At 39.1% G+C, this 14,189-nt stretch overlaps 1 protein-coding gene across 6 annotated transcripts in view; it reads right to left on the minus strand.

The window, feature by feature from the left end:
* Positions 1-14,189, minus strand: part of utrn (utrophin) — a 315,204-nt gene that overhangs the window by 279,589 nt on the left and 21,426 nt on the right. For 4 of the 6 annotated variants that reach the window (XM_041805544.1, XM_041805541.1, XM_041805543.1 and 1 more), the window contains exon 1: positions 14,003-14,111. The exons of 1 other annotated variant lie outside the window; for it this stretch is intronic. In XM_041805544.1, the coding sequence (XP_041661478.1) occupies positions 14,003-14,084 (82 nt within the window). In that variant the 5' untranslated portion in view covers positions 14,085-14,111. Of the gene's footprint in view, positions 1-11,158; positions 11,289-14,002; positions 14,112-14,189 lie in introns of those variants that run through there. One more of the 6 variants, XM_041805542.1, reaches the window with a different exon arrangement.

Here is a 14,189-nt window from a genome sequence, read left to right on the forward strand (position 1 = left end):
CAGGCAGACTCTGATGCAGATTAGTCGCAGAAACAAGGAAACTCAGTTTTGGTTTACATCCAACAGCACAGACGTGGATATGAACCAAAAACAATACTATACGATACTATACAATACAATACTACAAGATCTGATATGATACAATAAGATGTGATACAACAGGCTACATTATGGTATGATACCATACTGAACAATACAATAGGATAAAACACAATGCAATAAGATATGAGCTGATGCAATACCATGTGATAGGATACAAGACAATACAACACAATACACAATAAAAGGGCCCTGATAAAGCTATTAATACTACTACTACTACTCCGAAGAATAATAATAACTATTATAGATTTTAAGTTAAAATGTTGGTATTTGGTACCAGCTTTTTGAAAACTATATCACAAAAGTCAGGGCAACAATATATTTTACTGATATTTTTCACGCCTACATGGTTTATGAATATAATTGCATGCCAATGTGTGTAAGCACTGCATAACCTTTTTGTCAGTCATCTCTGTGTGCTATAAACTGTGGCAAAATTGGCTAACATAAATTCTACACTATCTGAATGTTCCAGAAATGCCATGGATTAACAGGGGGTCATTTTCTGTGGAAAAACACGACTGGATGGGTGAGATTCTGAGGTGGAGACAAAAGCAGGCTAGTGTCCTGGACTGGTTTAACTTCCTCTGTCTCCTCCTCTATGTGTCATTGTCTTTAAAGAGCTCTGAACCGTGACACTGTAAAAGTAAAAAAAAAAAAAAAAGGCCCTCCAGAGAGTATGTTGACCCGTTTTTCCTCATAAATCTGCAGCAGGCAACAAAAGCACCTGAAGGATTCTTTCTAAGAAGGTGATGAGACAAAGAGATGATGGCTGGAGGAGGTGATGAATGAAGGGGGGGTCTGGGAAATGGAAAGACAGCATGGGTAAAAGTTGCAAAAGAGGGTGACATTACAGACAGCGATCAATAACAGAGAACGACTCTTGCATTAGGAGACAGAAAAGAGAGGCAGTGCGAGAATATTCTGCAGGGAAACAACCCCACAGAGAGCAGGACAGGTATGGAGCAGGCTCAGTTTCCTTCTTTAACATTCCGATGTAAAGGCCTCCTGTCCTTACAACCATACTGGCGCTCTATGGAGGACCTCTGAGGCCCCCAAGGAGAATGTCCCTTTGGGCTCAGGTCTCCTGGGTTTTCCACCTTCATAAGACAATACATTCGATTCATCGACGCCGCTCCCCCTGGATCTGTCTTCTACTCCTACTCACCACAGCACAGGAATGTCTCACTGCTGCATGGATCGAAGCTGCCGCACGAGTGTGTCTGTGTTCAAACCGTGTATGTGTGAGTAAGTGAAAAAGAAAAAATGCCTTTACAACGAGGGAGAGTGTGTGTATACAACACTAACACACCATTACACATGTCCATTTCTGTTGTTTTATATGTTTACATCAGCCTGCCCACACAGGCGCTTCACTAATGGATCTAATCCAGAGCACTTACAGGCTGATGTTTACATGAGAAAAGAGCACACACTTGAAGTTAGATGGAAACAAACCATCCAATCAGCCGTGCTTTTGGATTTATGCGTTATATTTATGTGACCAATATAAGCTGACCTAAAGCTCGCTTAGATTCATGGCCATCATACAACATTCTGTGTGTAATGCCTGTAGCTGAGGGTCAAATCAGGCTGTGAAATACACAAAAATGCATGATCACACCTTTGAAATGAGCTGGAACACTAGGAAGCTTCCTGTATATTAGCCTGAGTAAGCTTCCTTGAATATTAACTGTCTCTACTAAGAGTTTTGCTCCTTTTGCGTCACTTTAAAAAAAGGAGTAGTTGCTGGAAGATTGCTTTTTCCTCTGAGGGCTGCATACAGAAATATATAAGGCTGTTGGGGCCACTTTAATATCCACAAGGTGAGGTATATGACATTAATTAAGTCAAAAGCAGGATAAAGGAGGAGCTGGGGTGGAGGAGGGTTGCGAGAGCCGCTTGCAGAAAGAGTTACAGAGCGTGGCCAGGCAAGAGCAGTTTAAATGAGACCATGAGAGTGATTAGCCAATAGAGTGCTTAGAGCAAATCAGCTGTCTGTCAGCTGATGAGTGCTAGCATTAGATCAGCTGTTTGGAGCAGAGCTTGACTCTGTGGCCTGCTTGTACTAATGCTACACGCTTGATTTAATGGCTGACAAGGAAAACAGACAATCAGTTTCAGGTTTTTGGGGATGCCAAATAGATTTCAGGGGACCCTGTTTGCTGCCAAAACTCATCAGATCCATTTAGATCTATGGAAAGGCAAACATCAATCTAAATCGGTGCTTCAAGCTACGCTTTTATTTTGAAATTGCTCCCCCGCACGTCTGTTGACAGTTTCTGCCCCAGGCAGCATCTTCAACAAGCTAGCTGCAAGCTAGCTAGCTAGCTAGCAGCAGTGGCTTAAAGTTTTGTGGCTGAGGGAAAGAGGATATCCTTTCCTCTCTCGGCTGTGTGGACATGTTTCAGACAGAGGCTGCTGCAGGACGGGTCTCTCCCCTTAGTTTGCCAACTACTTCTACATCTTTATCCATATATAACCGCTGTAGGAGATTGTTCACAGATAAAAACACTCCACCCAATATGGCTGAGGTAGCACGAGTGCTGTCTGCAGCAAGACCACAGATACACAGAGAGGGAAAAGTCAGCTGCTGCATTTCTCCTTTGATACACTGATTTTATTTCACCATCTCACGTGAGATTTATAATGAAAACATAAGCTGTCCAAACTTAACGTGGTTCAAGCAGGACAGCTGCTCTCTTCATACCCCCCACCACCTCACTTTTGTTATGAGGCTACTCATCATGAGAGCGTCTTTTATAATAAAATCTTGCTCTAGTCTAAACTCTCCATTCATCAAAATCAAGGTACCAATGAATAAAAGATAATAAAAATGCATCACTATAACAACATATGCTCCATATTTAACCTTATTTAAATCTCATAAGATTAATTAACTACAAAAATGAACTATCTGCCACATTACAAGGCCCTTGTGTAAAGTATGAAAGGCTGATATAGAGCAGAAATGTATGTTGAAGTCCACATGTGTAAATAAGTTTGGGAAAAAAAAATCTAAGATGTAAACACACGCCAAACATTTTGATCATTATTATTATAAAGGGTTGCAGAAAAAGTCCATATTGGTGCTTTAAAGCGATCTGAGGATGTGAGGAAATAAAAACGTTTGGCACTGAAAATGTTTGCTGTTTTAAATCAATATGTTTTAACACAAATGTTCATTGTTGTGTTGCTAATTTAAAGGTAATCAGGTCTTAGTTTTTTTTTGTTAAAGAGATATTTTTTATCAAATACAGAGAACTGTCTATAGTTTAATTGCAGAAACACTTTTTCTGTAACTATATGAAATTTTTGCATAAAAATGCCTGATATCGATCCTGGGCCCCATATCGAATCGAATCGAAAATTGTATCGTGGCAGATCTTGTGATATCCGAAAATATCGTATGGCTGTCCAAAATATCGATATCATATCATATAGGAATGAAACAGGTTATTTACACCCTTATTACATATCGGTATCGGCCAATAATAAAATTTATGCCGATCTGCACGGCCGATAATGTGAGGTCATAATTAAACGCACACAATGGCGCCGGATGTGCCCCAACAACAACAAACTCAACATGTTAGCTGTGTGGGAGAAGTTTGAGGTGCGGGAAGAAGACAGCAAAGTAGCTGTTTGCATCGCTTGTAAAGTACAAGTGGTGTGAAGGGGACTCGACAACACGCCTTGAACACCACCACTTTAATTTTGCATCTAAAAAAAGGTGAACCTGATGACTACAAGGACTTTCTTAAGAGTAAGAATGACAAAACTTTGTGCCAGGGAAACACGTCAAAAGCCTCTACTTAAGTCATTCGACAAAGCTAACAAATACAGCAGCGACCACCCATAGGTAAGGAGCTGAAAAGGAAAATCATTTAATTTATAGCTCTTGATTATCAGCCTTTCAGCGTGGTAGAATACACGGGCTTCTGCAGGCTAATGATGCATTTAAATCCCTACTACGTTATACCTAGCAGGCACTTATAGCCTTACCTGAACTGCAAAACTTTGTTACCAGTCACGTAGAGAAGCTCCTCATTAAAACTAAACATATTAGCTTCACCATGGATATATGGACATCAATTGTCTGTCCTGTTAGCATGTTGAGCCTCACTGCCTCAGTGGATATGAGGATTTCACTGTTAAAAAGCTTGTCCTGCACTCACAGGAGTTCACTCAGCAGCCACAATTGTAGCCAATTTTGATAACAAGTTTTGGGTATGGAAACTAGAGGAAAAAGAACCTGCATGTCATGCAAGGTGACAGTGCGTGAAACATGACAAAAGCAATGATGGACTTCTGTGTGCCAAGTCTCCCATGAATAGCGCTCTGGCTGTGCATGAAGATGCTCTGTCTCCAGCACTGGAGATGTGGGTGTCACTGTGTTGTTACAGAGCTGTTTACAGTAAAATGCCCATTAAACTTGGTTGCTTACTTAGTTTGTGCTGTTTAAAGCAGAATCAGGAGAACTACATCTTCAGTTGAAGTTTTATTTTTTTTGTTCATCTTGAGTCTCAAAAATGTAAAAGCATATTTAAGCTCTGAACTATAGCTAGATTTTTTGCATTTAAGAATCTGTCTTTTTGTTGTTGTTGTTGTTGTTGTTATTTAAAGCACTCTAAATTTATAAGCTATTTCTTTTTTGCACTGTGGAGCTCAGTCTCAGCAGGTTATTTTGCTGCTGCTTATTGCCCTCAAAGATGCAGATGACTTTGGCTGTACTGTTAAAAATACATGTAGCATGTAATGCACATGTAACCTAAAGACATTACTTTAAGTTTTTCATTAGTGTATGGCTGTATTTGAAAAAAAAAAAAACAATACATCCTTAATTTCAGTTAAAAATCAAATGTTTTGTCAGTTTCTAAAAAAATAGAAGACCAATATTAAAAGAAAATATTCGCAGCACAGGATGGAATTGGTGTTTTTTACATTGGAAAAAAATGTAATTAAATACCGGTATCGGCCAAAATGAGTTTTAAAATACCGGCATATCGGATATGGGCAAAAATCCAATATCATGCATCCCTACATTAAAGGTAACAATGACTCTGTTTACTTGGACTTGAGTATCCTGTTATGAGCTATATCCCTGTTTTAGAATACTCAGGAAACTGTGCTTACACGCGCACAGAGAAAATTAAACAAAATCCAAGATTTTACTTTAAAAAGAACACCAAGAATGATCGTTTCTATCTTTCAGGCCCGGGTCATGTTGACAGACTTAGCAGGATGCTTACCAAGTGCTGTCTATCCATCTTCGGCTAACAGATTCCTGAACTCCCAGTAACTGTAGCATGAGGGGTCATTCTCTGTCTCCACAGTAAACTACACTCATGTTTCATTCATGGCTGAAATAAGTGTGTTCCCTGGCATCTATTTACATTGCATTCAACTGACAAGATGAAAGAGAAAATACTTAGAAAACAGTCAAATTCCTCACAGGGTCACTGTGTCAGCGGGGATTCTGTGACCATGATATACAGTGTGGCTAACATTAGCAGCTAGCTCCACCAACATTTGTTCCTCTTTGGAGATTAATATTGGGCCTTGATACATGGACTTTTTCTATTTCAAATTCATTGTGTTGGTAAATAGAGATAAAGTGATAAAAATGGTGCTGCTGTCTAAGCACCTACGCACTTAGGCAATTTTTATCAGCCCAGACAGGCCTCATATCAAAACCTTTATAGGTCACTTGTTCAAATGATTATGATATCCTATCTTATCGGCCCTGTGAGTAGAAATGAGGATACTGCACCAGTGCAGTGACACAACTGTTTGCAGAAGAAATCCTCATATCCCTGTCAAATATTAAGTCATCACATCATTAAATAGACGCAAACTCAAACACATACAGATTAAGTACAAGCCGCAGGCTCCACAGCACAGACAATGCAGAGTCATGTTGAGTAAATGTGCTGAGAAATAAATGTTTCCCTTCCTCAAGAGCCAAACAGGAAGTAGTGATTACATCAGGAAGTGTAATCCCATGGCTGTCTTTTCACGGCTCACTAAGAACACGTGTGCTCGCAAGGTATCATGCACTCATGCATCCTCATGCTACCTTAAAGTAACTAAAGTGGCACATTTGAGTTTAATAAATTCATCTTAAAAGATGAGTACTCTCATTTTATAAATACAGCCATAATAAGAAAGGCTTCAAAGCTGAACAAAAATAGAAAGTGAATAAATTCAGCTGAAGAAAAAGTAAGAAATAAAGGTATTCGACCCTGAGTTTTCAAAACAGCCTGGCTGCTGAAGTCTCTTGACCCAGCGCTGACCATCATTGCGTAAGAAAACTAGCCCGCACTGACAGAAAAAAATGAACTGCAAATAAACCTCAAAATATGACCTAAGAGGGGGAGGGGAAAAAAATCCCAGAATACACATGTTCCTCAGAGCAGCCAGCTGGGAACACAGAGCAGACACGTAAAATATACAGCCTCAGTATGTTGGTAGAAACCCACCACAACTCCCCCTCTCCTCCTTACTCTCACAGGTGGAGAGAGCCTGTGACCACACAGCAGGGAGAGGAGGGGGTTACTGAGGTGAAAATCAAACAACCCATCAGGGTTTCCACGGCAGCATCACATGGTAAACATGAGGTCCTGGAGCTTAGACAAATACAGATATTTACAAAGTTTTGATGCACCGGTGAGCACCAATTACTGTCAGTTGAGTTTGCTACAATGTGGGTTAAGCTTGAAAATGAGTCTGTGGCTACTGAATGACCCACAGTTAGCCATCAGTCACCCCAAAGAGTCTGTCAAGATGGAAGAAAAGCAACTGGGATGTTTGCTGAAAGCCCTCACTACACCAAAACTAATTTAACAATGGTTTTCAAGATCGATCGATTCAGGTTTTAATCAATTAATCTAAAAAAAGTGGGACAAATAGTCAAAATATATTCTAAGAGTCAAAGTGGTGTCTTTAAACTGCTTCATTTTACTACCATTATTCGCAGCATGTCTGTCTGTGTCGATTTGCGAGCCACACCGTTGCTCCAATTGTCCTTGATACCTCTCAGAAGACTTCTTAGGTGTACTGATTCAAAACTGGTGCCATGAATAAAAATCATAAATATGTTAAGATTTTCTACAAAATCCCAAAATGTTGCACTAAGTCATCATTCCAGGACTTCCGCGGCGCTCCATTTACCTAGGAGTGGCATCACACCTAAGTTGGAAACATTGCATCTGCCATGAGCTCATAAGAGAATGGTGCGTTCCATTTAACCTCAGAACTTCTGTGCTGCCAGTCAGATATGCCTTAAAAAACACACCCTGAACTTAGAATTCCGACTCAGTACGTCAGATCAAGCCCCAGGACCCCAACTCAACTCAGGTATGACATCATTCCCGGCACCAACGTCCAAGGTAAATGGAGCCAGAAAACAACTAAGCTTTGTTGATACACGCCCACAAGGAAACGTATTTGGGTGTAAAAAAACACCTCCTTCATGATCCCCAATCAAAGTAAACTCTAAGACACTTCTCCGTGCTCATATGAACTTATCTGTATTCACTGGTGCTGTGTTAACATATTTGAATATGGATCTGTCTTCATGTAGCCTTTATCACACGGCAGGTGGGCCATGTGATGCTTTTTTAAAACTATACAAAAAAGTGATTGCAGGGGAGCAGGTGGCCTAGTGGTTAAAGGCGCTCCCCATGTAAATAAAAATAAATCTTAAAAAAAAAAAAAAAAAGTGATTGCACTAAAATTTTGTAAATCAGTCGTAACGCAAAGCTTTAATACTCTCCTTGTTGTGCTGATAGCCTAACACCGCTCACACACAATGGCATGCAGGGTAGTGGTGGGCGATACTGCAAAATTTAATATCGATCCGATACCAAGTAAATACAGGACCAGTATCACCGATACCGATACTCGATACTCGATACCGATACTTTTTACTTATAAAAGCAGCAGTATACATTATTATAAAACTGATATGAATAAAGCCAATAAAAACTCAAAAAACATAACCTATCATTTTTTTTTATCAGTCTTAATAAATATAACTGATTCTTTTCTGAGTTATCTTTAACTATCAACTAAGTATTCAGGGTAAAAAATATTTCAAAGCAGGATTTTAACTTCTAATATATATTTTTTGTAATATGGGACTTGTTTTTATCTATTTTGTTTCCCCACTGTACCTAATGGTTAGACTTTTTAAATTAGTTCATTAATCTGTGTACTATTTAATGTGTGGTTTGAGAAAATGACGCAAAAAACTTTCTAAACTTTTGGAAAAGACAGTCAAATTATAGGGGAAAAACTAGTAAACAGTAATAAAGAGGAACAGATTTAGAAGTACACTCTCAAAGTCAATCAAAATTAATCCTACACGCATCAGAGTCAGCTACAGAGCTTCCTTCTTTCCTGTTTGTTTTTTTGACTAACAGCACTAGCTGTGGCTTTGGCTCAATGAAAAACATCATCAATGTCTTTAGTCTGAAAGTGAGTGGTGCAGATTAGACATGACTCTAACATCCTCTTCATGCATCAGTTTTTTATAACTTTGAGATAAAAACTTGTTAGACACTGGAAATGCTGACTCACCTTTGCATTTTTGTGGAAAGTTATTCCATCAAGCTGCAGCAGTTTATTTCTGCCATTCTCTCCAGTTTGATACAGACATGAGGACTCTGAATAACTGTGTGTGCATACTGATGCCTTCAGTGTGTATGTGCGCGTTTGCTCTATCTGATTGGTCGCCAAAGTCACATGACACGGATAACAGTGCAGCAGCGGACTTTTGGCACAACAGACGAGAGTGACTGCAAACAAACAGATGGGGTGCATGGTTAGACGTTTTTTTAAAGCACTCATTTAATATTGATACTTTTAGAAAGTACTCGATACCAAATGAGTACTTTGTAAATATCGATATATCGATACTTAAGGATCAATACGCCCCCACTAGTGCAGAGACGCTGAGCCTTGCAAGCACTTGCAAGAAGTGCTACATGAAAATAAAATAATGAAGAAATACAACAAACATGATGACAAGACTAATGCTAAATCAGTTAACAGCTGGAAAAAATGGTACAGATTGCAGTTTATCGCAATACGTAGTATTGTTATACTCACTGTTTTGCAAAATGTTTAAAATTGCAATATCGAATCGTGACCCAAGTATCATGATAATATTATATTGTGGGCCCACTAGTGATTTCCACCCCTAGAAAATACACCCACTTCTATTCAAATTGGCCTCACTGCATTAAGCGTCTAATGATGAGGACAGTAATTGTACAGCTTAAATAGAGTAAAGATTAGCCCACTGTCTGTGAGAGCTGATGGAAGTGGCTGCAGCTTTTTTATGACACTGGAACTTTACAGAGATCAGGAAACAATTCCACCTCTGTTTGACTTTAAAAGAAACAATGTGTAAATTAGGTTGGTAAATATTACTAAGCCATTTCCAGGAGTTCAATTAGTCTAGCTGCTTTTATTTATCTATGTGTGGCATTGTTATGCACGCTAAGGATGTGGTTGCTTTCTTTGGCTTTCCTTCATTCAGACAGGAAACTCAGGGTGGTGCTTCAGTGAATATATCAATATTGCATTTAATTAAAACAACCCTTAGACTCTTTTCATTTATGACCTAAAATAACAAAGAAGAAAAGAGAATCTTTCCATGCAAGAAGGCAAAATTAGAAAATGGTTGATATTCTGCTTCCAATGTGACTGAAAACTATTTTCAAAAGCCAGTGATTACTTCTTGTTGTAGTAACCAATCAAAACTGTAGCAGCTCTAACAAAAGAAATGAACTTTTTAGTGCCCTGAGGAGTCAATTACCTGTTTTATTTGTGTCACTGTTCAGGAAAAATGAAGGAAAATGCTTGTTTCTCCACAATAAAAGTTTCAAGCTGAGGCTGCACTCATAAAAAAAGTTTCCCGGGGTGAACTTCACCTTGATGGTGAGATTTAACAGGCCTAAGTTGTAGGCTGTCTTGTCCCCCAGCACAGCACAACAGTCTGTTTAAGGACAATAATCCTTCCACAGGACAACAATAATCAAACTGTGAGGCTTTCACGTCATATATCACTCCACAAAAAGACTTCTGAGAAAGTTTCTCCTTTCCTAACACATTAAAGGGCGCATAAACTCAGCAATAATTGCTGTTTGATTGTTTTTTGCCTCCATAGGTTGAGAGGAATGCGCAAAATGCCTTTAATTTCCCCCTGCATTCCTCCTACCTCCCTGCACTGGTCACTTGTCGGAGCTTGTCCCAGCCAGTGCAGCCTTGTTGACACTCTTCCCTCAGCAAGATGTGGGAATTTGTAATGAAAACACATAGAACGTCCAGAAAGATTAACCCATATCCCCACTTAGCAGTGTGAAAAAGCACCTCTGTGAAGCGCATAGGTGCATGAGCGGGTGTAATTAGGAGTGAACGGGAACGGTGAGGGACAGAAGGGAGCTAGGGGGGAGGTGGGTTGCTGGAATTTAGTGAATTTAGAGCGGACCGATGAACTGTGAGCAATCAGCCACAGTTCAGGGTACAACATGCAAACTGTCAATCTTTGCTGCAAATTGCATAACTAGTAGGAATCAGGAAACTTTGCTAAAAATCTGTGCAATACAGTACAACAAAATGGGACAAATTCCAAGAGATTACAATACAATCCGATAGGATACGATGCGATATGATGCACCAAACTGAATAAAACTGTACTGTACAGTGCTTCCCATTGCTCTACAGTTCTGTATGGTACAGTACAACAATACAATAAAACCCGTTACAATATGATACGGTACAATACAATTCACTGTTCCCATTGGAAACTTAGTTTTTGGATTCTAAAGTGAATCAAAAAGAAAGAAAAAATTATAAAAGTTAAACAAACTCAACCTTCCCTGGTAAACTCCATTTTTATGAAAGCTATAAAACTTGCTAACAACCTCATCTGATTAAGAGAAACAGTCAGAAATAGGCAGTATTTCAACACCACATTTAACTTCAGCACCACAGGCACAACTATCTACCCAAAGCCATGTGTCAAACACCTGTCAAAAGTTCCTACCTCTGAGTTTGAGTCCAAACTCTGCCATCTCAGCAGTCTCCCACCACAACTCAGTAATGAAGCAGCAAAGAAAGAGATAGTCCAAGAGTATCAGCAGCGCAAGACAGAGTTTGACATTCCTGTCTACCTCTTTCTCCTGCTTTCTCCTCTGTCACTCCTTGACCAGCAAGGGAGGAACACATCAGAAGAATGCTGCAGCAGAATCAGAGAGAGAGAGAGGGGAGGGACGAGGGACGCTGTCAATGAAAAGGAAACAGATTGGCGGCAGAGCTGAACAGGACAGGGCAAGCCGAGGGTGGGGAGTCAGAATGCATCGCGGGATAGGGGGCGACCACAGATAAACACAGTAGAAACACTGTTGGGCACCATCGCTGCGTGCAACGGGACGCCTGAAAGCATGTGCCGGGGGAAAAAAGAGACAAAGAATGGCATATCAGGAAGAGATCAGCGCACAAATACAGACACAACAGAGGACAGGAGAGGAGAGGAGGCCTGAAATTTACAGGAAATCTGGACACACACAAAACACACCAATCATCATCAGTTCCACTTCATGCAATCACACTCCCAAGAAAGCTTTTGAGCAAACAATAAAAAAGAAGAGAGGATAACTGCAGGGATTTTATAAGTGCAGAAAGTTTCTTGTTCTCGACACTGGGCTTACGGAGACATTGGCTACGTTCACACTGCAGGTCATAATGCACAATTCTGATCTTTTGCTCAAATCTGATTTTTTGTAGCTGTTCACAGTGCAGTCAAATTCAAAAAGATCAGATATGCATCTGGTTTAGTACCACATATGAAAGTGACCTTGATCTGATATGAAAAAAATCAGACTCAAGGTGATTTGTGTTCTTTACGTTGTCAGAAAAAATCAGATATGAGTCACATATGAGCAAAAAAATCAGATTTGGGATTAGGAATCAGATTTGGGAATAGAACCATAGTCTTATTACCATTGTTTAACGTTGTTTAAAAAAAATCTGTTTTTTGGTGGTTTACAGCTTTAGACAGGACAAGGAATGACCAAACATGTCATGTTATGACATCACAAAATACAATGAGAATAAATGCAACGACCATACATGACTGAGCAGCAACCTCCGGAGTTGAAAATAAAACCAATGAATTGGTGCCAAAAACTAGGATAGCTGTCCCATACACACCCCATGTAAAGACTATACAATACGGTATAAAACCACACCATACCATAAGAAACAAAATGATATGTTGCAATACAATGTGTTACTTTATGTTACTTTACATAATGTTATGTTGTGTGACTAAGGTACAATACAATACAGTACAATAAGAGAAAAAAAAGATACAGTGTAACTGAATGCATGGCACTGTGTAACAGCATAACATTATGCAGAGCTGGGCAATTAATCAAAAAATAATCAAAACCGACATAAACCCAAGAGAAGAAGAAGTACTAGTCATGTGAAACCATCCCATCCACTCCACTAAAAACTCAAACACGGAGCCAACTGTTCAGCATGTGCAGCAAAGTTATTTTCTATTTTTCCTACAACAGTATAAAAATAATTTATTTTTTTAGCATCTTTGTATGTTCCTTTCAGTTATTTGTTTTTAAATTAAATAAATATTTACAGAACAAACCGAGTCAGAGGTTAGGGTGTAATCATGGTTCACTAATTGTAATCAAGGCAAAAAGTTCAATTAATCATGATTTTGATTTTTGCCATAATCGCCCAGGCCTAATGTCACGTTACATTTATATGATATGATACAATATGGTGCGATAAGACACAATAGGATACGATATGACAGGATGACACAATACACTACAATACAATACGACACAGTGCAATATGATACGATACGATATAATAAGAAACATAACAACAAGGTGCAATATGTCTTATGTTACATTACGTTGCAATGATACAATGTGGTACAGTGCGATATGATATGATGTGATGTAATACGATAGGATATGACTCACAAAGATATGACACAATACAATACAGTATGGTGCAGTCTGGCAGAGAAAGAAAAGGATACAATGCGGTGCGATACAGTACAGTGCAATATGATATGGTATGGTGCAATATGATATGATACAATAAGGTGCGGTACGATAGGATATGAAATGATACAAAACAGTATGGTACAGTAAAGTACGATACTATACAGTAAGGTGCAATAGGACAAGATAGGTGCCATATAATACGAAACGATATGGTATGACAAAATACAATACGATACATTTTGGTGGTATCTTTGATTGTCTGCATGTTCCAACTTTAAGATAAAAATAGTGTCCACTCAGAAAAATAAGTAGATGGTTATATTGGCAATGTGGACACAGAAAATCTTGCTGGGAAGTGAAAAAAATGTATTTACCTGAATAACTCAACATCAAGTTTACTTAAGATACAATACAGTGAGACAGAAAGTAGTACGCTCATATTACTAGCATAAACACAAAGCGCACAGGCCTGTGAAATAAACTGACAGTCAGTGCCTAATGTATATTGGTTTTAGTGTAAAATCACAACACATACAATACACCACACTGCCAGAGTCTTGTGTAAACAGGTCTTTGTGTGAGAAATTCTAAATTTGAAACTTATGTGCCTTCACAGTAAAAGTATTTCTTGCTTTAGAGCAACATTAAAGTTAAAGTGGACGACTGTGATGCTAAACCTGGAATTCATCTGCCACTATTTTGACTTCCTGAGGTCCTACAAACAGACAGATCAGAGCTAAAACTTGGTTAACAGCCAATAAAACAGTAGTCAAGTGGATAAACAGCGTGGCTTCCTATCAATGGTGTTGAGATCAGCTGTTTAACTCAAGATGTCCTTGTCCACTTACCTAAATCAAGATCATGTTCAGCCTTTGCTTTCCTCCTGAACAAGTTTTTCTTCCTCCACGACTTCCACTTACTTAAATTCATGATGGAGCGCTGACTTTGAGTAAAACATAAAAAGAGGAAAGAGAGAGAGAGAGAGAGAGAAACAAAACAAATCCGGAAGAGGAAGAGTAGCTGGCGGCGACAGCA

This window comes from Cheilinus undulatus, linkage group 14 (genome assembly GCF_018320785.1).
Source record: "Cheilinus undulatus linkage group 14, ASM1832078v1, whole genome shotgun sequence".
Classification (NCBI taxonomy): Eukaryota; Metazoa; Chordata; class Actinopteri; order Labriformes; family Labridae; genus Cheilinus; species Cheilinus undulatus.